This window comes from Loxodonta africana, chromosome 21, assembly GCF_030014295.1.
Source record: "Loxodonta africana isolate mLoxAfr1 chromosome 21, mLoxAfr1.hap2, whole genome shotgun sequence".
Classification (NCBI taxonomy): domain Eukaryota; kingdom Metazoa; phylum Chordata; class Mammalia; order Proboscidea; family Elephantidae; genus Loxodonta; species Loxodonta africana.
The window spans coordinates 36849370-36877172 of record NC_087362.1 but is presented as its reverse complement, the minus strand read 5'-3'; the positions used below and the strand labels follow the sequence as shown (position 1 = coordinate 36877172).

Sequence of the window (27803 nt, the reverse complement as noted above, 5' to 3'; positions counted from 1 at the left end):
CTCCCCCTGCCCTTTGGCTACTTGAGTTCACATTCCCTCTGATCCAATCCAGGGTCCGAATCATGCTCAGGGACCCTAGATTGGGAGCTGTGATTGTGGAAAGAATGCCCAGTTCGGCATGAAGGGCGGAATGCTCCCAGCCCTCTGTGACAACTGCCTCACCGGCTGTGCCATTTCTCTCTAGGCTTAGAGCTACCTCGGATTAACTATGCTCACAATGGGAAACCATACCGATATGTCTTTGCTGCTGAAGTTCAGTGGAGTCCAGTCCCGACCCAGGTATGATCCTGTGTTATCACAGGTAGGCTTTCCCTACAGTAAAGCTGAATTCTCAGGATTTGAGACTGGGTGACCTTGATCAGAAAAGAGGAGGTCAGGAGGGAAGCCCCCCTTGAGGACAGAGGGTAAGTAGGATAGTTTGGTCAGTTTGGGACAAGATGAATTTGAAGTAATGATGGACCATCCAAGAGAGTGAGGCATATCTGACGTGCTGAATGCAGGCAAGAGGTCATGGATGGAGTTTATTCATTGATTTCTTTGTTCAGTACATATTTACTGAGCACCTACTATGTGCTACAGTGAACTCACCAGTAGAGAGTGTATAGCCGAAACTTAGAGACTTTGTTTATTCTTTTATTGTGGTATAACATGTATATAACAAAACCTTTACCATTTCAACCATTTCTACATGTACAGTTCAGTGACATAATTATATCCACCATGTTGTGCAGCCATATTTGTTCTTTAAGCTACTACTTGTTGAGCACTTACTGTGTCCCAGGGACCATGCTATGTGTGCAGTCGTCACTTGGCCTTAACAGCTTCATTTTAAAATGGAAAAAATTTTTAACCAGTGCAAACAGTCCAGAAATGCATAAAGCAAAGAATTAAGGTTCCCACCCAACACACCTACACACACCCCAAGTCCCTTCCTACAAACTCCATGTCCTAGAGGGAAGCAAGCCTGTTGGAGAGTAAGAGAGGCCCGGGGACTTCCACTTTAAAACAACAAAGGGATTGTATTATACTTTAAATGTTTGCGTTGAATACTTTTTCTTGTTTTGCACATATAAAAATGGCAATGTAGTGCCAATTTCCAGACAACTTCAAGATTTTTATCATTAAAAGAATTCATTGTCCAGCACCAGCTGGACAATGGCAAAGGGATCTAAGCCTAGAGTTGGAGGAGGGAAGTTATGTTCTTTCATTTCAGTTGTGAGGCTGTGACTGGAGGCACATGTCACATGGAAGTAATGTCAAAAGCCTGCATGAGGGGAGGAGCAAACGGTTAACACACTTGGCTGCTAACAGAAAGGTTGGGGGTTCAAGTCTACCCACGGGCTCCTCAGAAGAAAGGACTGGTGATCTACTTCTGAAAAATCAGTCACTGAAAACCCTAAGGAGCACAGTTCTACTCTGACACACATGGGGTTGCCACGAGTCAGGATCTCCATGAGCCGGAATTGATTAGGTGGCAGCTGGTTGGTCAGTCTTCTCGCCACATGGGCCTTGATGCCTTTATATTTGCAGGGAGTATGCATGCTCTTGAACAGGTCATTTCCATGTTTCTCCTCTTTGAATGTGCAGATACTAAAATACGACATTCTCACAAAGTCATCCTTAAGATGGAGAGAGGAGCACTGCTGGCCAGCGGAGCCCGTGTTTGTGCCCACACCAGATGCCAAGGACGAGGATGATGGTAGGACTCAGAAGGAGAGCTCTTGCTGCACGCACTGCCAGTGATCACCCCTCAGAGACATTGTTTGGGGACAGCTGGCTTGTCATTGGGTGCCCTGCCAGACGCTTGACATCCTTGACAGCTACCCTAGCAGGCAGTTACTGTTACCATGCCCATTTTACAGATGAGGACACCAAGGCTCAGAAAGGTTCTGGTAGATCCTTGCCCCAGCCCCCAGGGCACACAGCTGGTGGAGTCATGCTTTGAAGCTTTTGTTTCTCTTGGGTCCATAGACCAAGTGCTTAATACTGCTTGACCTTAGGCTGTCCCAGGGCATAGAATACCGGTTTTCAAATCCATCGCAATGGCTGGATCAGAATTTTTAGCTGTCTATAAGTATGTAAAGGAGCTCTGGTGGCCCAATGATTAAGCAGTCATCTGCTAACTGAAAGGTCAGCAGTTCGAACCCATCAGCCACTTCGTGGGAGAAAGATGTGGCAGTCTGCTCCTATAAAGATTACAGCCTTGGAAACTCTATGGGGCAGTTCTACTCTGTCCTATAGGGTTGCTGTGAGTTGGGACTGACTCCACGGCAATGGATTTTATAAGTAAGTTTTAACCTTCCATACAACACCTAGAAATGGATTTCTGTGGCCTACGTCTTTTTTTCTAGATTTCCGTAGGAAACCTTCCCCTCCTGGCCTCTACACTTGCCCCAGAAATGCTCTGCCTACGCCCAGGGATGCTGAGGGTAACTAGAACCATGGGCGGAGGTGCAACCTGGCCGAGCCAGTGCTGCAGCTGCCCACACCTGCAGGGGAGGGCGCTGCCCACTGAGGCTGCCAGTTTCTTCCCCTCAGGTTGGAGGGAGTGGTTTTCCACCTGGCCTTATCTTGATACTGATCATGGCGTGGCATGCTAGGCCAGGGACCTTGTGTCACTGTCATCTCAGATGTAGGGGATATCAGCAGCACGTCCTCCTGAGGCCCATCTCCCAGCTGAGTGAGCACTTCAAGCACGTTCTCTCTGTGGGTAGCAAGTATCATTGCATTTCACCAGTGGGGAGGCACAGAGAGTGAGACTTGCCCGTGGTCACATGCCCAGAACGTACAGCAACAGGATTTGAATCCAAGCCAGTCTGACTACAACTTTGCACTGAAACCCAGGAAGCCTAAGTAGGAATCGCCAATATTTTCTGAATGCTTCTTCCCTGCTGAAAATGTGTGCACATGATTCTTTTTAACCTTCTACCCATTGAGAGTGAGTGCTTAGAGTATTTCCATTTTACAGAGGGGAAAACTGAGGCTACCAGTATGCTGTGTGTGCAGGAGGTGAATGGGGCTCGTGCCTTTGAATGCAACTAGCTGAGTGACGTATATTAGCCTCAGGGCATCCCCAAAGCTGATTGTTCATAGCGTTTTCAGATAAGGAAAATAGTCATTTCTCAAAGCATGCACTACTTCACGAAGTACTCTCATAACTCAACAGGTCAGAGATCCTCTCAGCAACCCGATGTGGGTTTTTATTGTTGTTAGGTGCCTTTGAGTCGGTTCTGACTCATAGAGACCCTATGTACAACAGAACAAAATACTGTCCTGAGACATCCTAACAATTGTTGTTATGCTTTAGCCAATTATTGTAGCCACTGTGTCGGTCCATCTTGTTGTTGGTCTTCCTCTTTTTTGCTGACCCTCCACTTTACCAACCATTATGTCCTTCTCCAGGGACTGGTCCCTCCTGATAACATGTCCAAAGTATGTGAGACAAAGTCTTGCCACCCTTACTTCTAAGGAGCATTCTGGCTGTACTTCTTCCAGGACAGATTTGTTAGTTCCTCTTTTTTTTTTTTTTCTAGTAGTCCATGGTGTATTTGATATTCTTTACCAAACCCATAAATTCGAAGGCATCAATTCTTCTTCAGTCTTCCTTATTCATTGCTCAGCCCTCACATCCATATGAGGCGATTGAAAATATCATGGCTTAAGTCAGGCACACCTTAATCCTCAAAGTGGCATCTGTGCTTTTTAACACTTTAAAGAGGTCTTTTACAGCAGATTTGCCCAATGCAATACATTGTTTGATTTCTTGACTGCTGCTTCCATGGGTGTTGTTTATGGATCCAAGTAAAATGAAATCCTTGCCAATGTCAATCTTTTCTCCATTTACCATGATGTTGCTTTTTTATTGGCCCAATTGTGAGGATTTTTTTTTTTGTATTATTATTATTTACTTTAGACGAAGGTTTACAGAACAAACTAGTTTCTCATTAAACAGGTAGTACACATAGTGTTTCATGACGTTGGTTAACAACCCCACGACATGTCAACACTCTCTGTTCTCAACACTGGGTTCCCTATTACCAGCTTTCCTGTCCCCTCCTGCCCCAAGGCTGGTGTGCCCCTTAGTCTCATTTTGTTTTATGGCAGTTGTGAGGATTTTTGTTGAAGTGCAATCCATACTGAAGGCTGAGTCTTTGATCTTCATCAGTAAGTGCTTCAAGTCCTCTTTGCTTTAAGCGAGGGTGTGTCATCTGCATATTGCAGGTTGTTAATAAGTCTCCGGCAATCCTAATGGCCCCTTTCTTCTTCATAGAAGCGAGCTTCTTGGATTATTTGCTCAGCATGCAGATTGAATAAGTGTGGTGAAAGGCTACAACCCTGACACACACTTTTCCTGACTTTAAACCACACAGTATTCCCTTGTTCTGTTCGAAGGACTGCCTCTTGATCTAAGTACAGGTTTCTCATGAGTACAATTAAGTGGAATTCCCATTCTTTGCAATGTTATCCATAATTTGTTTTGATCCACACTGCCAAATGCCTTTTGATAGTCAATAAAACACAGGTAAACATATTTCTGCTTTTCTCTGCTTTCAGCCAAGATCCATCTGACTTTAGCAAAGATATCCCTTGTTCTACGTCCTCTGCTGAATCCCGCTTGAATTTCTGGCAGTTCCCTCTTGATGCTTTTGAATGCAAAATTTTACTTGGGTGTGATATTAGTGATGTCATTCAATAATTTCTGCATTCTGTTGGATCACCTTTCTTTGGAATGGGCACCTATATGGATCTCTTCCAGTCAGTTGGCCAAGTAGCTGTCTTCCAAATTTCTTGGCACAGACAAGTGAGCACCTCCAGTGCTGCATCTGTTTGTTGAAACATTTCAATTGGTATTCCATCAATTCCTGGAGCCCTGTTCTTCACCCATGCTGTCAGTGTAGCTTGGATTCTTCCTTCAGTGCCATTGGTTCTTGATCATATGCTATGTCCTGAAATGGTTGAACGTCAGCCAATTCTTTTTGGTACAGTGACTCTGTGTATTCCTTCCGTCTTCTTTTGATGCTTCCTGCGTCGTTTTAATATTTTCTCCTTAGAATCCTTCACTATTGCAATTGAGGCTTAAATTTTTCATTCAGTTCTTTCGGCTTGAGAAATGCTGAGCATGTTCTTCTCTTTCGCTTTTCTAACTCCAGGTCTTTGCATATTTCATTATATTTTAATATGTCTTCTCGTGCTGCCCTTCGAAATCTGCTGTTCAGCTGTTTTACTTTATTATTTCTTCTCTTCGCTTTAGTTACTCTACATTCAAGAGCAAGTTTCAGAGTCTCTTCTGACATCCAATTTGGCCTTTTCTTTCTTTCCTGTCTTTTTACTGACCTTCTGCTTTATTCATGTATGATGTCCTTGATGTCATTCCACAACTCATCTGGTCTTGTCTTCGGTTATTAGTGTTCGGTGCATCAAATCTATTCTTGAGATGGTCTCTAAATTCAGGTGGGATATACTTAAGGTCATACTTTGGCTTTCATGGACTTGCAGTAACTGTCTTCAACTTCAACTTGAACTTGCATATGAGCAATTGATTGTCTGTTCCACAGTCGGTCCCTGGCCTTGTTCTGACTGATGACATTGAGCTTTTCCATCGTCTCTTTCCACATACGTAGTATATTTGATTACCTATTTGATTCCTGTGCAGTCCATCTGGTGAGGTCCACGTGTATAGTCACCATCTATGTCGTTGAAAAAAGGTATTTGGAATGAAGAAGTCGTTGGTCTTGCAAAATTCTATCATGCGACTTCCGGTGCCATTTCTATCACCAAGGCCATATTTTCCAACTACCAGTCCTTCTTCGTCATTTCCAACTTTCTAATTCCAATCACCAGTAATTATCAGTGTATCCTGATTGCATGTTTGATCAATTTCAGACTGCAGAAGATGGTAAAAATCTTCAATTTCTTCATCTTTGGCCTTAGGGGTTGGTGTGTAAATTTGAATAATAGTCGTATTAACTGGTTTTCCTTGTAGGCATACGGATATTATTATATCACTGACAGCGTTGTACTTCAGGATGGATCTTGAAATGTTCTTTTTGTCAATGAATGCAATGCCATTCTTCAATTTGTCATTCCCGGCATAGTAGACCATATGATTGCCCAATTCAAAATGGCCAATAACAGTCCATTTGAGCTCAGTAATGCTTAGGATATCGGTCTTTATGTGTTCCAATTCAGTTTTGATGATTTCCAATTTTCCTAGATTCATATTGTGTGTATTCCACGTTCCTATTGTTAATGAAATGTTTGCAGCTATTTCTTCTCATTTTCAGTCATGCCACATCGACAGATGAAGGTCCTGAAAGCTTGACTCCATCCACATCATTAAGGTCAACTCTATTCTGAGGAGACAGCTCTTCCCCAGGTGTAATTCCAGTGCCTTCGAACCTGAGGGGCACATCTTCCTGCACTATATCAATGTTCTGCCACTATTCATAATGTTTTCACTGGCTAATTTTTTCAGAAGTAGACTACCAGTTCCTTCTTCCTAGTCTGTCTAAGTTTGGGAGCTCAGCTGAAACCTTTCCACCACGGGTGACCTTGCTGGTATTTGCAATACCGGTGGCATAGCTTCCAGCATCACAGCAACACTCAAGCCATCACAGTAAGACAAACTGATAGACATGCCTATGAAGGTTGGTAGGATTATTGCTATCTACAGATGATGAAGGGACTGAGGTTCAGAGAAGAAAAGGGACTGGCCTAGCCAGCACTAGAGCCAGGTTTCCTGATGCCTAGTTTCCATAGCCTTTCCATTCTGCTCACACAATATCAGACCCACTTCCCTTCTGTTTTGATTAGACACTTAAATTCACAAAGAGCAGAGAGACACAGCCAAGAAACTTATCCCTCCAGCTGGAAGAGGCTCAAGGCTGTGTTTTTACAATGCGTCTCTTTTTGTTTCCCCAAAGGAATTATCTTATCAGCCATTGTCTCTACGGATCCCCAAAAACCGCCTTTTCTGCTTATTCTGGATGCCAAAAGTTTTACAGAATTGGCTCGTGCCTCCGTCGACGTGGAGATGCACCTGGATCTACATGGGTTGTTCATCCCTGAGGTGAGGGAGCTGGCCCCCGCAGAGGAACCCAGGGCCGGGGCTCCAGACTTCAGTGTGCCTCCGCAGACCTGATGACATGGAGGCCTATTACATCGACCTGTACCTCAACTAGCCAAATTCTAAACTTGATACGTCCTTTGGGTAGAGAGGACACCCATCATTTCATTTTGCGCTTATTCCTCCTGTGAGTGCTTTGAGACACAGATGTGGAAGATGGGGCTTGTCAGCATTTTGTTTTAGTCATGGAGCCTTCTTTGGAAGTCAATCAAATATTAACTCTAGCACTTCTAAGAAAGCCCCTTTTCCTTTTTATAAAGGAATTACTTTATCGGGGGTGGATTTTCCAATAGGTAAGGCAAGCAGTGTGCTTACCAGATCATCTGAAGTGAGCAATTTCACACTTTTTCACCATATCAAAGATTCTGCTTCTAGGTGTGGCTGGTATCTGTCTCTTTCCCAACCCCACAGCACCTCCCTACAGAATTAAAGCCTGCTTACAAATTTGCAATCTCTGATAGGGTCAGATTACCCAGTAAGCAAGGTAAGCACAAGTCGATCACTACAGTTTAGTAAAAAAAAAAGAAATAAAACCAAACCCGTTGCCATCGAGTCGATTCCGACTCATAGCAGCCCTGTAGAATTAGTAAGTAAGCACAAATAAGCCCATGCTTACCTTGCTTACCAGGTAATCCACCCCTAACTATTATCATCATTCTTAAAATGAGCAATCACTAACCTCCTAGAGAAGAAAGAGAGACATATTTATCATTGCTCTTCCCCGCTCCCTTTTTCCTTACTTCCCTCTCTCCCTCCCTTCTAATGGACTAAACTGCACATCTGGGAGTTCCAGCTTTCTCAACCATGCCTTGTTAGTAAATTATGTGGCCAGGAAGTTGTGTTGCTTTGTGGTGTTCCCAGGCAAGTCATTGCATAATGAAAAATAATAAAAACTAATTTAAAGATTGTTCAGATCTTACGTTCTTTTTATACAGTTTCTTTCCTCTGAAGTCCTTCTAAGGCAATAAACTACAGTTGCAGAGGTAGACAATTTGTAGCCAGAAGATGCTTCAGGTACCATCAATGGGATCAGTAGGTTGGTATGGGAACCCCCTTTACAGGAGGCTTAAGGTGCTGTACACTAACCTGACCAACCAGGTCCGGGGGCTGGAATCCAGGAGTGAGTCCCAGAGACCCTGGCTGGCACAAAGCCTTCTTGCCTGATGCTGAGAACCAGAGCTGTGAACCATGTCAGTGTCTGTAGGGGAAGAGAGAGGTTCTCCAAGCTTTACGTGCTGCCAGGCATTTAAGGCAGAGGTTAAAGAAGGGTGGTGGCTTCTGGAGCCAGGTGGGGGCAATGGAGGAAGTGGGGAATAAGCTGAAAGAGTTCCACGTGATTACCAGGAGCCCCATGGGCATTTGAGTGTCACCTTTACAGACCAGTGAGTGCCTGGTTTATGGTTTAAAGAACCAAAGGCAGGCCAGCTAATTCCCAGGTACCCACATCATATTGTCAGGGAGGATAGGATTCACATCCTTACCCTGCATCTGCCCCCCTCCCCCGAGCCTGGATCTCCTTCAGTCACCAAGGGGGATCCAATGATGTGTTCTGAGGACAGGAAGGAAGCTCTGGCAGCAGGCAGTGCATGGAAGAACTCAGAGAGTTTCTCCAGAGTGGTCTTGGCTCTTGCCCTGCAGCCCCCATGGAGTGGTACATAGCTTCGACTTAAATGCAGACTCCATAAGGCCAGGGAGTTGACTATGAATTTTTTTTTAATTGAAATTTTTATTGAGATCGTTGTAGATTCACGTGCAGTTGTAAGGAATAACATAGGGAGATCCCTGTACTTTCTACCCAGTTTCCAATGGTAATATTTTGCAAAACTATAATATAAAATCACACCCAGGATGTTGACATTGATACAATCCACCATTCCGATTCAGATTTCCCCACTTTTACTTGTACTCATTCCTGTGTGTAGTTTGTTCTTTATAATTTTACCACATGTGTAGATTCATGTATCCCCACCATAGTGAAGTTACTGAACAGGTCCTTCACCCCAAGCATCTGCAGTATTGTTCTTTTGTAACCACGCCCACCTCCTTCCCACCTGACCCCCATCCCTAACCCCTGACTACCATTTCTAAAATTTTATCATTTCTACAATGTTACTACATAAATGGAATCTCAGAGTATTAACCTTTTGTGATGGGCTTTTTCACACAGCAGAATTCCTTAGAGACTCATCCAAGTTTTTGCATGTTGGGTATGTTTTATTCACTGCTTTATCCTCAGCGCCTAGAACACTGCCGGGCGCAATGCGGGCACTCAACAAATATTTGTTGAATGAATGAATCCCCCACCAAAGAGATTCAACTCCATAATGCACCAACAAGAAATGGGTATTTTATTGAAGATCTCTTGGGAAGATGGCTCACCTGGAACCCCACAGGGCAACACACAAAAGTCCCACTGAGTTTCCTTTCTCCTGCCATCCTCATCTCTCCAGCACTTCCATATCCACGCTCAGCTTGTATACCCCATTTGACACACACACAAACCATGGAGATGGCAGAGCATAGACCACCTATTCTTTCTTGGATCCTCCTTTAGGAATCTCAGCACCTCCAATCACACGAAGATGGAGGAAGTGTCAACTACAATGGCCTAAAAAAAGCATCATCAAGGCCTCCATCTGGATGGCAGGAATAGAAAAGAGTGGACAAGTGTGAAAGACAGCCAACCACCTGCTCCTTCTTCTACTTGTAACTATTTGAAAAGAAGGTAGAATAAAAAATGCTTCTCCGACTCCATTCTACTCAATTCCAGTTGACAAACAGTACCCAGTCCTAATCTTGAAAAAGGGTGCAGTTTTGTGGGGAAGAAAAATATGTCTGTGATTTGTTTACCTTGTTTAAGATGACAGGTGAAATACCAGACTGATGAGGAAGCCCGGCACACCACATCTACTTCTCTGAGTTTAAAAGTACCAAAGGCCGGGGTCAGATCATTTAGTTTATCTTGATCCTTAATGCCATCGCATTCCATGTACAGGCTACGGGGATTAGCTCAAAACTCTACAAGAGCTAAGATCTAAGATCTCTGTTTTTGAAGGAGCCACAAGAAAGTCCATCTTATCCTCAGGGCCTTCCTTGTTATACTTCGTGTGGGTGTAATCTCTGACCAGGAAGTCCTGCAGGATAAATCACTCAGGATTTGTTTATTGCCTCGATAAAGCAACAGCATTTCACAAGTGCCATAAGGCATAAGTGTCAGGTACACAGTAGGCACTCAAATGTTTGTTGGCCCACTAACTCTCTCCTTCAACCAAAAGTCAGTTGCCATTTGAGTCAGTCCCAACTCATGGTGGCCCCATGTGTGTCAGAGTAAAACTGTGTTCCATAGGGTTTTCAATGGTCAATTTTTCAGCAGTAGATTGCCAGACCTTTCTTCCAAGGAGCTTCTGGTGGACTCAAACTGCAAACTTTTGTTTAGCAGCTGAACATGTTAACTGCACCACCCAGGAATTTCCTTTTTCTTCAAAGCTTTCTCTAATTTGATTCCAATTCAGGAATAAGCTGGCCACATCATTCCATAAAAAAATCTAAGTGCATTCACATTACATCCGTGGTATTGGTTCATACTCATTCCCTCCCAGCCAAATATACTGAGTATCAAGCTGACTTCTTCCAAGTTGAGTACAAATACCTTTGATCACTTCTTAAGCTGTTTAAAGATTGTTTAGGTGTTGTCTTAGTCATCTGGTGCTGCTATAACAGAAATATCACAAGTGGATGGCTTTAACAAACAGAAATTTATTCTGACAGTTTAGCAAGGTAGAAGTCTGAAATCAGCTCTAGGGGAAGGCTTTCTCTCTGTGTCCACTATGGAGGAAGGTCCTCATCAATCTTCCTCTGGGTCTAAGAGGTTCTTAGCACAGGGACCCCAGGTCCAAAGGATGCGCTCTGCTCCCGGCTCTTCTTTCTTGGTGGTAGTAGGTCCCCCTCTCTCTGCTCATTACTCTCTGCTTTTATTTCTTGTAGGGAGGTAAAGGGCAGTAACTCAAGATACATCCCACCCTAATCCTATTAACATGACCTAATCCTGCCTCATTAACGTAACAGACAGCTCACTCCTAAATGGGACCATAACCACAGGCATAAAAATCTCCGTTGCTGTGGATTGCATAGCAACCCTATAGGTGAGAGTAGAACTGCCCTATAGGGTTTCCAAGGAGTGGTTAGTGGATTTGAACTGCTGACCTTTTGGTTAGCAGCCAAGCCCTTAACCATAGAGGCTAAGATTTATAACACATCACAAAATGGAGGGTAATTAGATCACAAAATGGAGGACAACCACACAACACTTTGGGGGACACAATTCAATCCAAAACAAGTGGTTTTTAAATGGTCAGGGGAAGCCTATCCCATTGCAAATCAGGACATGCAGATGGAAAAGTCATCACCACACTCAGCATTGATGAAACACATGGCCTCCACACTTCCCCTTCCTGCTGGGAGTTGGTGCTCAGAGACTATGCACAGACACATGTGGGTAGACTGTACCAGCTGCTGGGCCACAACAGGAAACACCCTGTTGAAGCTGAGCACCAGCAAAGATGGCAAGAATTTTCTTGGACACAGCAAGCAAAGAGAAATGTGGAAGCATTGTGTTTGGGCAGGGTGGGGACAAGAGGGCCTTCTCTTTTCCTGGTAATTAGGAAAGTCTTCCTGGAGGGGGTGGAACTGCAGGAGCGGTAAGTGGTTGGAGGCAGCACCTGGCACCCAGCTGGTCGTTGGGCATAGCTCAGGACAGGGCCTTGGAGGCAGATGTGGGTTGGCTGAACAAAGCAAGTGTACAGTGAATTTCCCAAGAAAGAGCAGGGAAATTAGTCACAGAATTGGGGGAATTGTTTTTCTGATTATAAAAGTCATATATGTTCATTGTAGAAAATCTGAATAAGTTAAAAAAAAAAAAAAACAGGTAACAAACTCAATAGTCCTACCACCAAAAGAAAACCACTAAAATCATTCTGGTGGGGTTTTGTTTTTCCAGGTTGTTTTTTTTTTTTTTTTTCCTGTGCAGTTTTACTTATTAGTGATCACCTTATAACCTACCTACCAGTTTAAAAACAAACCAACAACCCTGTTGCCATGATCCTTACAACACCCTCTTGTGTTACAGAGTAGAACGTGGGGTCCATCCCCAGTTTATAACTTGCTTTTTTCCCTTAACCTATGATACAAGCGTTTTCCCAGGTCATAAAATTACTTTAATGGGTGTATATTATCGCATCCTTGGAACATGGCATAACACACTGTATGCTATGCTACTGTAGGACAGTTAGGTTGTTTCCAATTTTTGACTGTTATAAATAACCCATGATAAGTAACTCTGTGCATGTAATTCCGAAGTTCACACCTGCCCTACCCCATATTCAGGTGGTTGTTATTGTCACTTTCTTCTTTTTTTTTTGGCAAGATTCCCAAGGTGGCAATTCTGAGTCAAAGATGAGAACAAGGTTTGGGGTGTTCCCTTCAAAGGCCAAGGCTGTTTTTGTTTTGCTTTGCTAATTGTGGTAAATATATATGTAACAAAACATTTGCCATGTCAACATTCTTCAAATGTACAATTCAGTGGTATTATGCTCATCATGCTGTTCGGCCTTCAATATGCAGGAATGAATGTAAGTAAGAATTATATGCCAGGTAAGAGTTGAAATTGGCATTAAGTATAGAGTAGCCTCCAATGGCTTCTTCAAGGACAATCGAGGGCTGACAGTCATTTTTTAAATAACAGCTTTATTAAGAGAAAATTCACATATCATAAAATTCACCCTTTTAAAATGTACAATTTGTGGTTTTTAATACATTCACAGAGTTGTACAACCATCACCACAATCGATTTTGAACAATTTTATCACCCTAAAAAGAAACCCTATACCCATGAGCACTTGCTCTCCATTCCCTCCTCTCCCCCAGCCCTAGTCAAATGCAGATCTACCTTCTGTCTCTATGGATTTTCACCGTTGACAAATTTCATATAAATAGAATCATATAATCTGTGGCCTTTTTTGCCTGGCTTCTTTCACTTAGTATAATGTTTTACAACATGGTCCATCCACCTTGTAGCATGTATTAGTATGTTATTCCTTTTTATGGCTGAAAAATATTCCATTGTATGGATATACCACTTTTCACTTATCCACTTATCATTTTGTGGACATGTGGATTGTGTCCAGTTTCTGGCTATCATGAATAATGCTGCTGCGAACATTTGTAAACAGGTTTTTGCATGGACATGTTTTCATTTCTCTTGGGTATACACCTAGGTGTGGACTTGCTGTGTCATTTGGTAACTCTATGTTTAACTTTTTGAGGAACTACCTGACTGTTTTCCAAAGTGTCTGTACCATTTCACAATCTCATCAACAGTATATGAGGATTTTAATTTTTCCAGCTTCTCCCTAATACTTATAATTGTCTGCCTTTTTACTTTATTTATTTATTTTTAGTGGGTATGAAGTAGTATCTCACTGTGGTTTTGATTTGCTTTTCCCTAAAGGCTAATAATCAGTCCCTGGAGAAGGACATCATGGTTTAAAGTGAAAAAGAGGAAGACCCTCAAAGAGATGGACTGACACAGTGGCTACAATAATGAGCTCAAGCATAACGATTGTGAGGATGGCGCAGGACCCGGCAGTGTTTCGTTCTGCTGTACATAGGGTCACTATGAGTTGGAACCGACTCGAACGCACCTAACAACAACAACAACGACGACTAATGATGTTGAACATTCTTCCACTTGTATATCTTCATTGGAATATTTGTCACTTTATTGTTGAGTTGTAAGAGTTCTTTATATATTCCGGTTATAAGTCCCTTATCAGATATATGATTTGCAAATATTTTCTCTCATTCTATAGGCAGTCTTTCAGTCTTTTATCTTTCTTAATGGTGCCCTTTGAATTACAAATGTTTTGAATTTTTATGAGTTCGATTCATCTGTTTCTTTTTTCTCTTATTACTTATACTTTTAGTTTCATATCTAAGAAACCATCATGTAACCCATGTCACAAAGACTCGTTGCTATGTTTTCTATGTTCCTGTGTTCCATAGATGTCTCCTCTATCCAGGCAACCAAGATGGAAGCCCTAGCCAGTAGTGATTCCCATGGCTCTTTCTGCAGTGGAGATTTAGATATCTTCCCCCGTCATCACCATTAGGTCCTGGTGAAGTTCCAAGTATATCCAGCATACCTGTACCCAGTTCACAGTCATATATCTTGGTGGAGTTTACCAGTATGTTTATTTATATACATCCAGTTGTGTTCCATAAGGACCAAAAGGCTGATGTTCCTATAGACCCTACCTCATTTCAGGAGGCAGGAGAGCTGGCGGGTGGCAGATGAAAGGCATGGGCTGCCTGAAAGTCACCTTGATCTGATTTTGTCTTCATTCTGCCCCTTGGTTTTGGAAAGCAAGAGGTCTTAGCCCAGTTCAGAGTTCTTTAAATTGCCATCCGAATTCATGTGGGAGGGACAATGATATCCACATTGTGCACTCTTTCTAGTCTATGATCTCCTCATGGGCAGGATCTGAGCTTTCTTATTATAACAATTATCATGTATTGACAATTTACAACATGCCAAACACTGTGCTTAAGTATGTCACATGGTGGTTCTCCCATAATCCTTGCAACAATCCTAGGGCGGTACAAGTATCATTCCCATTTTATGGACAAGGGAACTGGTCTCAGAAAGGTTAAATAATTTGCCCAAGATCACACAGATGGTTCAAAGTCCAACTGCTTAACCACTAGCTTTATTGCCTTGTGGTTGAAGCTTAGTACTGTATCTGGGACAAAGTGTGTGCTTAATAAAAGGACCACAGTTTCACTGAATAGCAGGGACTCCAGTCTCACTGCCTGGGTTTTGATCCTCTTTGTGTCTCAGTTGCATCATCAGTAAAATGGGGGTGATAATAGAACCCACCTCAAAGGGCTACTGAGGATGAAATGAATGCATATTCTTAAAGCCATTAGAACAGTCCTGCTAGTTAGTCACTACCATATACGTGTTAAAAAAAAAAACAAACCCATTGCTGTCGAGTCAATTCCAACTCATAGCAACCCTATAGGACAGAGTAGAACTGTCCCATAGAGTTTCCAAGGAGTGCCTGGTGGATTTGAACTAAAGACCTTTTGGTTAGCAGCCGTAGCTCTTAACCACTGCACCACAGGGTTTCCATATACGTGTTAGCTAGGATTATTTGGGCAATTCTCAGAGAGGATGCTACTCATATTACCTTGACTGAAGGACAGCCCTCTCTCTTTGGGAGAGGTCTTACTCCCCATGCAGTGAGAGGAGATGTCAGTTTCCCAGGGATCCAGAGTGGCCCAATGCACCAGAGTGATCGATGGCATCACAGATGACACAAGCTGATTACTGGCACATCCCAAATAATCATCCCTCAACAAGCCCAGACTAATAGGGCATGGCCAGAAGATACTGATGGTCCAAGATGGGGGCGAGGGGGTGGCTCTGGATCCCACTGCTGTGGTTCAAATCCTGGTTCCTTCACTTGCTGTGGCACCTTGAACAGGTTACTTGCCTCTCTGAGCCTTTCATGCTGGTCAGAAAACAAGAGCAACATCTCCTGGGATGAAGTGTTTCTAGCGTGTGGGCCAGCGCCAGGCATAAAACGAGTGGCCAAAGATGGGAAGTCCATGGGGCAGAGATTTCTGTCTGTTTTGTCACTATATCCCTGTCTAGAACAGCATTGTATTATTTGGAGCTCTGGTGGTGCAGTGGTTAAAAGCTACAGCTGCTAAGGAAAAGATCTGTAGTTCAAATCCACCAGCTGCTCCTTGGAAACCCTATGGAGCAGTTCTACTCGGTTTACAGGGTTGCTATGAGTTGGAACTGACTCGATGGCACCTCACAACAAAAAGAATTGCTGCTGTAACCACTTACCATCAAACAAAACAAAACAATTTATTATCTCCAGTTCTAGAGGTCAGAAGACTGAAAACAGGTCTTATGGGACTAAAATCAAGACGTTGGCAGGGCTGGTTCCTTCCGGAGGCTCTAGGGGAGAATCCTTTGTTGCCTTTTCCAGCTTACTCATTTTTGTCTCGTGACTCTACATCACATCACCTTTTCTCTCCTGCTTCTGTGGTCACATGGCCTCCTTCCCTTTTGTAGTCAAATTTCCCTTGGCCTTCCTCTTACACGAACACTTGTGATTATAGTTAGGGTCCACCCAGATAATCCAGGACACTCTCCCATCTGGCTCTTCATTTTCAGGGGCTACCACAGCAACATGTGTGGAATCACCTCCTTCAGGTCTTGCTCAAATCTCACCTCAGTGAGGTCTTTTGTGACCCTAGTTCAACACTGTACCTCCCCTCCTCCATCACACACACTTCTGATTCCTTTATCTTTTCTTTCCTTTTCTTTTTCCTCATAGCCCTTTCTTCTCCTAACCTACTGCATCATTTACATATTTACTATGGTTATTGGTATTTGTCTGTCTTCTCCACTAGAATGTAAGCTCCACAGGGGCAAGGATTTTTATCTGTTTTAGCCTCTGATGTATCCTAAGGGTCTAGAGCTGTGTCTGGTACATAGTAGGTGCTCAATACACGTGTGGTGAATGAACATATGAGCTGAATGATCTCACTGAGCTCCCTCAGCTTTGAATCTGGCTCTTTATCTGCTGTGGCCAATCTCAGTTTTCACAACAATGAAGACACTGCCTGTTGTGAAGACAATCAATTCTAGGTAATCTATGGGCTATCCTGTCCACTGGTCTCCACCCCATTCCATTAGCACACTGGCAATTTTCATATATAAAACACAGGTTATCTCAATTCTCATATCCTCCAAGGCTTGCGCAAGTCTGGGAGGGAAATGGATGTTTTGGCTTTGAATGTTTACTGAAGGATAAATTTTTAAATATTAATATGATCACAGAGTTGGGCTGGTAAGTTGTCCTTGGTGAAGCCGCTGAGGTTTGCTATGTTGGGTTATACTCTTTCTACTAGTCCATCTGGAGGTTACAAGTTTGTGGTTTCTGTAGTTGGTTGGGCTCAGGTTGTCTGCTGTAGAGGGGTCTCAGACACCTGAGGGGCATGGAGGGGCTTCCTTAAACTGCATGTGAATTTCCGTGTGTGTGTGCGTGTTCTTGAGGAGGGAAGACTCCATAGCTTGCATCAGAGTCTCAACAAGGGAAGTTAAGAACTCTGCACGGTACCAGCTCTGAGGATTCTGTGACTCTGTGGCATATAGTTCAAATTAACAGATCTGCACAGCTACGAAAGGAGAGGAACCCCTTCTCCCATCCCTGCTCCCCACAACAAACACCTGAGCAGTTGTGTTTAAAGACACTGACCCAAGTCCTGGTTCAAATCTTAAATTGGCCAACCTCAACTTTTACATGACTCTGGGCATTTCTTGAAGCCTCAATTTGTTTCATTGGTAAAATAGGGGTAGCTCCGCTTTCTTTGACTTATATGTGACTATGAAAGTGCTTCAGGGGTACAAAACACTGCGCAATTGCAAGATATTAATGACACAGGGAATACGTGCCTTTTTTTGCTAAGTGACAGCAGACTGGTTTGTTCTCTACACCATCCCGCCATCCCTCCCATAGATAGTCACTTCCTCATAATAAGTGTTGGTGATGAAAGCTTTATATGAAACATGAACCCTCACAAAAATCATCAATAAACTGTGGTTCAGAGAGCTTGGCTACTTGCCCAAAGTCTCACTCCGAGAAAGTGAGGAAGCACACAGCACGAAGTGAGAACCTAAGTCTAGCTGATGCCACTAGCAATACTTGTTACCACTGCCCACGAAAACACTCCTACTGGCAGAAGGGAGGGCACCCACCTAGCCTAGGAGGAACACGGGGGTGGCGAGGCCCACCAAATAGAGCACCTTGAAATCTTTTACCTTAAAATGTATGCACAGGTTGCAGGATACTCCATATTATGCCCATGCTTGTTTTAATATCAAAGTATCTCCTGCTGATCTTTAAGTACGAATGATGCTTCAGAACCCAGAATAACTTTCTGCTACACTCTTCACCACATACACCATTTTCCACATCAGCTGGTAGGTGTTCATGTTTGAGTCTTATCTCCTGGGTGGGCCTGGTGGCTTTTGGAAGGCAAGATCTGGATCTGATTCCTCTTTTCTCTCTCCCAAGGCCCAGCATGAAACAGGTGCTCAGATAATGAATTTGGCAAACACTTGCTGAATTCCTGCCTAACTGATGTTGGGCGCCATGGGACACAGATACTGCATGCTCTCCGCTCTCCAGCTTCCAGAATCTGCCTGGAAAGGGCCTTCCCAGGCTCCTGGCACTCCATTTTAAAAGCCTGGGACTATAATAGAGCAATAGGAAGAAAGGGAGGTAATTAGACACCAAACCAAAAGCTTCATTAAGTAGGACAAATTTTGTGAAAAGTGACAACCTGTTCCTCTGGAAAGACAGCATGTGTCAATTAAAGAGCATACCTTGAAGTCGCAAAGTACAGATTACTGATGTCGAAACCACTGTTTCACGACAGGAAATGTTGAAAACAATCACCTGCTCCAAATGCTATCTGCTTTGCCAGAAGGGTCTCAGCCTCTGATTGCTTGGACTTTGAGGGCCACATTCAGAATGTTGTTGTTGTTGTTAGGTGCCATCAAGTCAGTTCTGACTCATAACGACCCTATGCACAACAGAACGAAACACTGCCCGGTCCTGAGCCATCCTTACAATCGCTGTTATGCTTGAGCTCATTGTTGCAGCCACTGTGTCAATCCACCTCGTTGAAGGTCTTCCTCTTTTCTGCTGACCCTGTACTCTGCCAAGCATGATGTCCTTCTCCAGGGACTGATCCCTCCTGACAACATGTCCAAAGTATGTAAGATGCAGTCGCGACATCCTTGCCTCTAAGGAACATTCTGGCTGTACTTCTTCTAAGACAGATTTGTTCATTCTTTTGGCAGTTATGTTCAATATTCTTCGCCAACACCACAATTCAAAGGCGTCAATTTTTCTTTGGTCTTCCTTATTCATTGTCCAGTTTTCACATGCATATGATGCAACTGAAAATACCAAGACTTGGGTCAGGTGCACCTTAGTCTTCAAGGTGACATCTTTGCTCTTCAGCACTTTGAAGACGTCCTTTGCAGCAGATTTACCCAATGCAATGAGTCTTTTGATTTCTTGACTGCTGCTTCCATGGCTGTTGATTGTGGATCCAAGTAAAATGAAATCCTTGACAACCTCAGTCTTTTCTCCGTGTATCATAATGTTGCTCGTTGGTCCACTTGTGAGGAATTTTGTTTTCTTTATGTTGAGGTGTAGTCCATACTGAAGGCTGTGGTCTTTGATCTTCATTGGTAAGTGCTTCAAGTCCTCTTCACTTTCAGCAAGCAAGGTTGTGTTATCTGCATAATGCAGGTTGATAATGAATCTTCCTCCAATCCTGATGCCCCGTTCTTCTTCATATAGTCCAGCTTCTCGGATTATTTGCTCAGCATACAGATTGAATAGGTATGGTGAAAGAATACAACCCCGATGCACACCTTTACTGACTTTAAACCAATCAGTATCCCCTTGTTCTGTCTGAACAACTGCCTCTTGATCTATGTAAAGGTTCCTCATGAGCACGATTAAGTGTTCTAGAATTGCCATTCTTCGCAATGTTATCCATAATTTGTTATGATCCACACAGTTGAATGCCTTTGCATAGTCAATAAAACACAGGTAAACATCCTTCTGGTACTCTCTGCTTTCAGCCAGGATCCATCTGACATCAGTGATGATATCCCTTGGTTCCATGTCCTCTTCTGAAACCTGCCTGAATTTCTGGCAGTTCCGTGTCGATATACTGCCACAGCCGTTTTTGAATGATCTTCAGCAAAATTTTGCTTGCATGTGATATTAATGATATTGTTCTATAATTTCCACATTCAGTTGGATCACCTTTCTTGGGAATAGGCATAAATATGGATCTCTTCAGTCAGTTGGCCAGGAAGCTGTCTTCCATATTTCTTGGTATAGACAAGTGAGCACCTCCAGTGGTGCATGTTTGTTGAAACATCTCAATTGATATTCCATCAGTTCCTGGAGCCTTGTTTTTTGCCAGTGCCTTCAGAGCAGCTCGGACTTCTTCCTTCAGTACCATTGGTTCCTGATCATATGCCACCTCTTGAAATGGTTGAACATCGACTAATTCTTTTTGGTATAATGACTCTGTGTATTCCTTCCATCTTCTTTTGATGCTTCCTGGGTCATTTAATATTTTCCCCATGGAATCCTTCACTATTGCAACTCGAGGCTTGAATTTTTTTCTTCAGTTCTTTCAGCTTGGGAAACACCGAGCGTGTTCTTCCCTTTTTGTTTTCCATCTCCAGCTCTTTGCACATGTCGTTATAATACTTTGTCTTCTCGAGATGCCCTTTGAAATCTTCTGTTCAGTTCTTTTACTTCATCAATTCTTCCATTTGCTTTAGCTGCTCGACATTCGAGAGCAAGTTTCAGAGACCCCTCTGACATCCATCTTGGTCTTTTCTTTCTTTCCTGTCTTTTCAATGACCTCTTGCTTTCTGCATGGATGATGTCCTTGATGTCATTCCACAACTCGTCTGGTCTTCGGTCACTAGTGTTCAATGCATCAAATCTATTCTTGAGATGGTCTCTAAATTCAGGTGGGATATACTCAAGGTCATATTTTGGCTCTCGTGGACTTGCTCTGATTTTCTTCAGCTTCAGCTTGAACTTGCATATGAGCAAGTGATGGTCTGTTCCACAGTTGGCCCTGGCCTTGTTCTGACTGATGATATTGAGCTTTTCCATGGTCTCTTTCCACAGATGTAGTCAATTTGATTTCTGTGTGTTCCATCTGGCGAGGTCCATGTGTATAGTCGCCATTTATGTTGGTGAAAGGAGGTATTTACAATGAAGAAGTAGTTGGTCTTCCAAAATTCTATCATTCCATCTCCGGCATCATTTCTATCACCAAGGCCATATTTTCCAATTACTGATCCTTCTTCTTTCTTTCCAACTTTCGCATTCCAATCGCCAGTAATTATCAATGCATCTTGATTGCATGTTCGATCAATTTCAGACTGCAGCAACTGATAAAAATCTTCTATTTCTTCATCTAAGGCCCTAGTAGTTGGTGCCTAAATTTGAATAATAGTCGTATGAACTGGTCTTCCTTGTAGGCATATGGATATTATCCTATCACTGACAGCACTGTACTTTAGGATACATCTTGAAACGTTCTATTTGACGATGAATGTAACACATTCCTCTTGGAGTTGTCATTCCCAGCATAGTAGACTCTATGACTGTCCGATTCAAAATGGCCAGTACCAGTCCATTTCAACTCACTAATGCCTAGGATATCAATGTTTATGCATTCCACATGTTTGTCAGTTTGTCGTACTGTGAGGGCTTGTGTGTTGCTGTGATGCTGGAAGCTATGCCACCAGTGTTCAGATACCAGCAGGGTCACCCATGGAGGACAGGTTTCAGCTGAGCTTCCAGACTAAGACTAGGAAGAAGAACCCGGCAGTCTACTTCTGAAAAGCATTAGCCAGTGAAAACCTTCCGAATAGCAGTGGAACATTGTCTGATATAGTGCTGGAAGATGAGCCCCCCAGGTTGGAAGGCACTCAAAAGAAGACTGGAAAAGAGCTGCCTCCTCAAAGTAGAGTTGACCTTAATGACGTGGATAGAGTAAAGCTTTCGAGACCTTAATTTGCTGATGTGGCATGACTCAAAATGAGAAGAAACAGCTGCAAACATCCATTAATAATCGGAACCTAGAATGTACAAAGTACGAATCTAGGAAAGTAGGAAATCTTCAAAAATGAAATAGAACACATAAACATAAAATTCAGAATGTTGTTCCTTCCTGACAAACCTGGGAAGGTTCTGGGTTTATTAGCTTCAGTTACATTCATCAAATTTTCAAGAAGCTCATTGGGTAGGTCCTGGGGATGCACAGAGAGGCAGGAAGACATGATGAACAGCTCACAGGCTTTGCAACAAAGCAGAGGTTCAAATTCTGGCTCTTCCATTAACTAGCTGAGGGACTGCAGGCAGGTTCTACCCTCTCTGAGCCTGAACTTTTCAAACCGTAACGTGGAGGTCCTAATACTTATCTTGTAGGCCCCTCTAAGGATTTGTTGGGGGTAATAATGTAAAGTTCCCTGCACAGAGAATTGCACTGTTGCTGTTGTTTTGTGTTGTCAAGTCAATTCCAACTCATAGCGACCCTATAGGACAGAGAACTGCCCCATAGGGTTTTCTAGGTTATAATCTTTACAGGAGAAGATTGCCTGGTCTTTTCTACCATGGAGTGGCTGGTGGGTTTGAACCTCTGATCTTTTGCTTAGTAGTGGAGTGTTTAACTTTTGCAACACCAAAGCTTCTTAGAATTTCACTAAGAACTCACCAATAGGAGTTAGTAGAAGTGGCAATCGTAGAGAAGTTATCTGTGATTTCAAGAAGTCCCCGGTCTGGTGAAAGAACCAATATGTTAACAGATAAATGTCATCAGTGTGATGGGTATGACTACTTTTTTTTGTGTGTGTGCTTTCAGTGAAAGTTCACAAATCAAGTCAGTCTCTCATACAAAAATTTATACACACCTTGATATATACTCCTAATTGCTCTCCCCCTAATGAGACAGCACACTCCTTCCCTATTTCTAGCTATTTAAGGAAGTGCCAAATTGATTTCCAAAGTGGTTGTACCATTTTACATCCCCACCAGCAGTGTATAAGTGTTCCAGTCTCTCCACAACCTCTCCAACTTTTATAATTTTGTGTTTTTGGGATTAATGCCAGCCTTGTTGGAGTGAGATGGAATCTCATTGTAGTTTTGATTTGCATTTCTCTGATGGCTAATGATCATGACCGTTTCCTCACGTATCTGTTAGCTACCTGAATGTCTTCTTTAGTGAAGTGCCTGTTCATATCCTTTCCCCATTTTTTAATTGGGTTATTTGTCTTTTTGTAGTTGAGTTTTTGCAGAATCATGTAGATTTTAGAGATCAGGCACTGATCGGAAATGTCATAGCTAAAAACTTTTTCCCCGTCTGTAGGTAATCTTTTTACTCTTTTGGTGAAGTCTTTGGATAAGCATAGGTGTTTGATTTGTAGGAGCTCCCAGTTATCTTGTTTCTCTTCTGCATTGTTAGTAATGTTTTGTATATTGTTTATGCCATGTATTAGGGCTCCTAACGTTGTCCCTATTTTTTCTTCCATGATCTTTATCATTTTAGATTTTATATTTAGGTCTTTGATCCATTCTGAGTTAGTTTTTGTGCATGGTGTGAGGTATGTGTTTTGTTTCATTTTTTTGCAGACGGATATCCAGTTATGCAGCACCATTTGTTAAAGAGACTGTCTTTTCCCCATTCAACTGACTTTGGGCCTTTGTCAAATATCAGCTGCTCATTTGTGGATGGACTTTTGTCTGGATTCTCAATTCTATTCCATTGGCCTATGTATCTGTTATTGTACCAGTACCAGGCTGTTTTGACTACTGTGGCAGTATAATAGGTTCTGAACTCAGGTAGAGTGAGGCCTCCCACTTTGTTCTTCGTTTTCAGTAATGCTTTACTTATCCGGGGCCTCTTTCCCTTCCATATAAAGTTGGTGACTTGTTCCTCCAGCTCATGAAAAAATGCCGTTGGAATTTGGATCAGAATTGCATTGTATCTATAGATCGTTTTTGGTAGAACAGACATTTTTACAATGTTAAGTCTTCCTATCCATGACCAAGGTATGTTTTTCCACTTACGTATGTCTCTTTTGGTTTCTTGCAGTAGTGTCTTGTAATTTTCTTTGTGTAAGTCTTTTACATCTCTGGTAAGATATATTCCTAAGTATTTTATCTTCTTGGGGGCTACTGTAAATGGTATTGATTCAGTGATTTCCTCTTTGATGTTCTTTTTGTTGGTGTAGAAGAATCCAACTAATTTTTGTATGTTTATCTTGTATCCTGATACTCTGCTGAACTCTTCTATTAGTTTCAGTAGTTTTTTTGAGGATTCTTTAGGGTTTTCTGTGTATAAGATCATGTCATCTGCAAATAGAGATAATTTTACTTCTTCCTTGCCAATCTGGATGCCCTTTATTTCTTTATTTAGCCTAAGTGCTCTGGCTAGAACCTCCAGCACAATGTTGAATAAGAGTAGTGATAAAGGGCATCCTTTTCTGGTTCCCTGTCTCAAGGGGAATGCTTTCAGACTCTCTCCATTTAGGAAGATGTTGGCTATTGGCTTTGTATAGATGCCATTTACTATGTTGAGGAATCTTCCTTCTATTCCTATTTTGCTGAGAGTTTTTTATCATGAATGACTGTTCAACTTTGTCAAGTGCCTTTTCTGCATTAATTGATAAAATCATGTGATTCTTGTCTTTTATTTATATGATGGATTACGCTAATTGTTTTTCTAATGTTGAACCATCCCTGCATACCTGGTATGAATCCCACTTGGTCGTGGTGAATTATTTTTTTGATATGTTGTTGAATTCCATTGGTTAGAATTTTGTTGAAGATTTTTGCATCTAAATTCATGAGGGCTACAGGTCTGTGATTTTCTTTTTTTGTGGTGTCTTTACCTGGTATTGGTATCAGTGATATGCTGGCTTCATAGACTGAGTTTAGGAGTATTTGGTCCTTTTCTATGCTCTGAAATACCTTAGTAGTAGTGGTGTTAACTCTTCTCTGAAAGTTTGGTAGAACTCTGCAGTGAAGCCGTCCAGGTCAGGGCTTTTTTTTCTTGAGAGTTTTTTTTATTATCTTTTTAATCTCTTCTTTTGTTATGGATCTATTCGGTTGTTGTACCTCTATTGGTGTTAGTTTATGTAGGTAGTGTGTTTCTAGGAATTCATCCACTTCTAGGTTTTCAGATTTGTTAAGAGTACAGTTTCTCATAGTAATCTGATATGATTCTTTATTTTCAGTTCTGTCTGTTGTGATATCGCCCATCTCATTTCTTATTCGGGTTATATGCTTCCTCTCCTGTTTTTCTTTTTTCAGTTTGGGCAATGGTTTATCAATTTTGTTAATTTTTTCAAAGAACCATCTTTTGATTTTCTTAATTCTTTCAATTGTTTTTCTGTTTTCTCTCTCATTTAGTTCTGCTCTAATTTTTATTATTTTATTATTATATTTATAATAAATATAAATTTATTATATTTTCTTCAGGCGCCTGAGGGTTTCTTTTGTTGCTCTCTTCCTACTTGTTCAAGTTGTAGGGATAATTCTTTGATTTTGGCCCTTTCTTCTTTTTGGATGTATGAGAAATTGACCTCTGAGCACCGCTTTTGCTGTGTCCCAAAGGTTCTGATAGGAAGTGTTTTCATTCTCATTGGATTCTATGAATTTCTTTATTCCATCCTTAATGTCATCTACAACCCAGTCTTTTTTGAGCAGGGTATTGTTCAGTTTCCAAGTGTTTGATTTCTTTTCCCTGCTTTTTCTGTTATTGATTTCTACTTTTACGGCCTTATGGTCAGAGAAGATGCTTTGTAATATTTCAATGATTTGCATTCTGCTAAGGCTTGCTTTATGACCTAATATGTGGTCTATTCTAGAGAATGTTCCATGTGCACTAGAAAAGAAAGTATATGTGACTGCTGTTGGGTGGAGTGTTCTGTATATGTCTATAAGGTCAAGTTGATGGATTGTGGCATTTAGATCTTCCATGTTTTACTGAGCTTCTTTCTGGATGTCCTGTACTTCACTGAAAGTGGCATGTTGAAGTCTCCTACTGTAATTGTGGAGCTGTCTATCTCACTTTTCAATGCTGTTGGAGTTTGTTTTATGTATCTTGCAGCCCTGTCATTGGGTGCATAAATATTAATATGGTTATATCTCCTGGTACATTGTCCCTTTAATCATTATATAGTGTCCTTCCTCATTCTTTGTGGTAGATTTAACTTTAAAGTCTATTTTGTCAGAAATTAATATTGCCACTCTTGCTCTTTTTTGATTGTTGTTTCCTTGATATATTTTTTCCATCCTTTGAGTTTTAGTTTGTTTGAGTCTCTAAGTCTAAGGTGTGTCTCTTGTAAGCAGCATATAGACAGATCTTGTTTTTTAATCCATTTTGCCACTCTCTGTCTCTTTATTGGTGCATTTAGTCCATTTACATTCTGCGTAATTATGGGTAGGTATGAATTCAGTGCTGTCATTTTGATGTCTTTTTTTGTGTGTTGTGGACAGTTTCTTTTTCCCAGTTAATTTTTTGTGCTGAGTAGTTTATATATTGTCTTTTCTTCTTATTCGTTGTTGTCGATTTTGTTTCTGCTGAGTCTCTATTTTTTTCTTATATTTTACTTTGATGTGTAGGATAGTTTGTCTCCTTTGTGGTTACCTTGTTATTTACCCCTATTTTTCTAAATTTAAACCTAACTTTTATTTCTTTATATGGCCTTGTCTTCCTCTCCATATGAAATATCGATGGCTACATTTCTTCGTCCTTCTTTATTGTTTTAATGTTCTCTTCTTTTACATAGCTGTTTCCCTGTTTTGAGCATCTTTTTATCTTGATTTATTTTTGTGATTTCCCTGTCTGGGGTTGACATCTGATTGCTCTGCCCAGTGTTCTAGTCTTGGGTTGAAACCTGGTATTATTGATTTTCTAACCAAAGAACTCCATTTAGTATTTCTTGTAGTTTTGGTTTGGTTTTTACGAATTCCCTAAACTTCTGTTTATCTGGAAGTGTCCTAATTTCGCCTTCATATTTGAGAGAAAGTTTTGCTGGATATATGATTCTTGGCTGGCATTTTTTTTCCTTCAATGCTTTATATAAGTCATCCCATTGCCTTCTTGCCTGCGCGGTTTCTGCCGAGTAGTCCGAGCTTATTCTTATTGACTCTCCTTTGTAGGTGACTTTTCGTTTATCCCTAGCTGCTTTTAAAATTCTCTTTATCTTTGGTTTTAGCAAGTTTGATTATAATATGTCTTGGTGACTTTCTTTTAAAATCTACCTTATGTGGAGTTCAATGAGCATCTTGGATAGATATCTTCTCATCTTTCATGATATCGGGGAAGTTTTCTGCCAACAAATCTTCAACAATTCTCTCTGTATTTTCTGTTATCCCTCCCTGTTGTGGAACTCCAATCACTTGTAGGTTATTTCTCTCGATAGAGTCCCACATGATTCTTAAGTTTTCTTCACTTTTTTAAAATTCTTTTATCTGATTTTTCTTCAAACACATTGGCGCCAAGTGCTTTATCTTCAAGTTCACCAATTCTGCCTTCCACTTGCTCAATTCTGCTCTTCTAACTTTCTATTGAGTTGTCTAATACTGTAACTTTATTGTTAATCTTCTGAATTTCTGATTGCTGTCTGTCTATAGTTTCTTCCAGGTTATTAAATTTTTCATTATGTCCCTTAATAACCTTTCTAATTTCTTCAACTGCTTTATCTGTGTGTTCCTTGGCTTGTTCTGGGTATTGCCTGATCTCCTTCCCGATGTCTTCAAGGGTTCTGTATATTAATCTTCTGTATCTGGTAATTCCAGGAAGGCACTTTCATCTAGAAGATCCCTTGATTCTTTGTTTTGAGAGCTTATTGAAGCAATCGTGGTCTCTTTCTTTAAGCGATTTGATATTAACTGTTGTCTCTGAGCCATCTATAAGTTATTGTATCAGTTTATTTTATGTTTGGTTACTGTATCCTCGCTTCTTGCTTTGTTTTGTT

General features: G+C 41.6%; 1 protein-coding gene across 1 annotated transcript in view; it reads left to right on the top strand.

The window, feature by feature from the left end:
• BCO1 (beta-carotene oxygenase 1) overlaps positions 1-27803 on the top strand; it is a 64587-nt gene that overhangs the window by 27345 nt on the left and 9439 nt on the right. The window contains exons 9-11 of the mRNA XM_064273495.1: positions 185-279; positions 1588-1699; positions 6924-7069. Of these exons, the coding sequence (XP_064129565.1) occupies positions 185-279; positions 1588-1699; positions 6924-7069 (353 nt within the window). The remainder of the gene's footprint in view (positions 1-184; positions 280-1587; positions 1700-6923; positions 7070-27803) is intronic.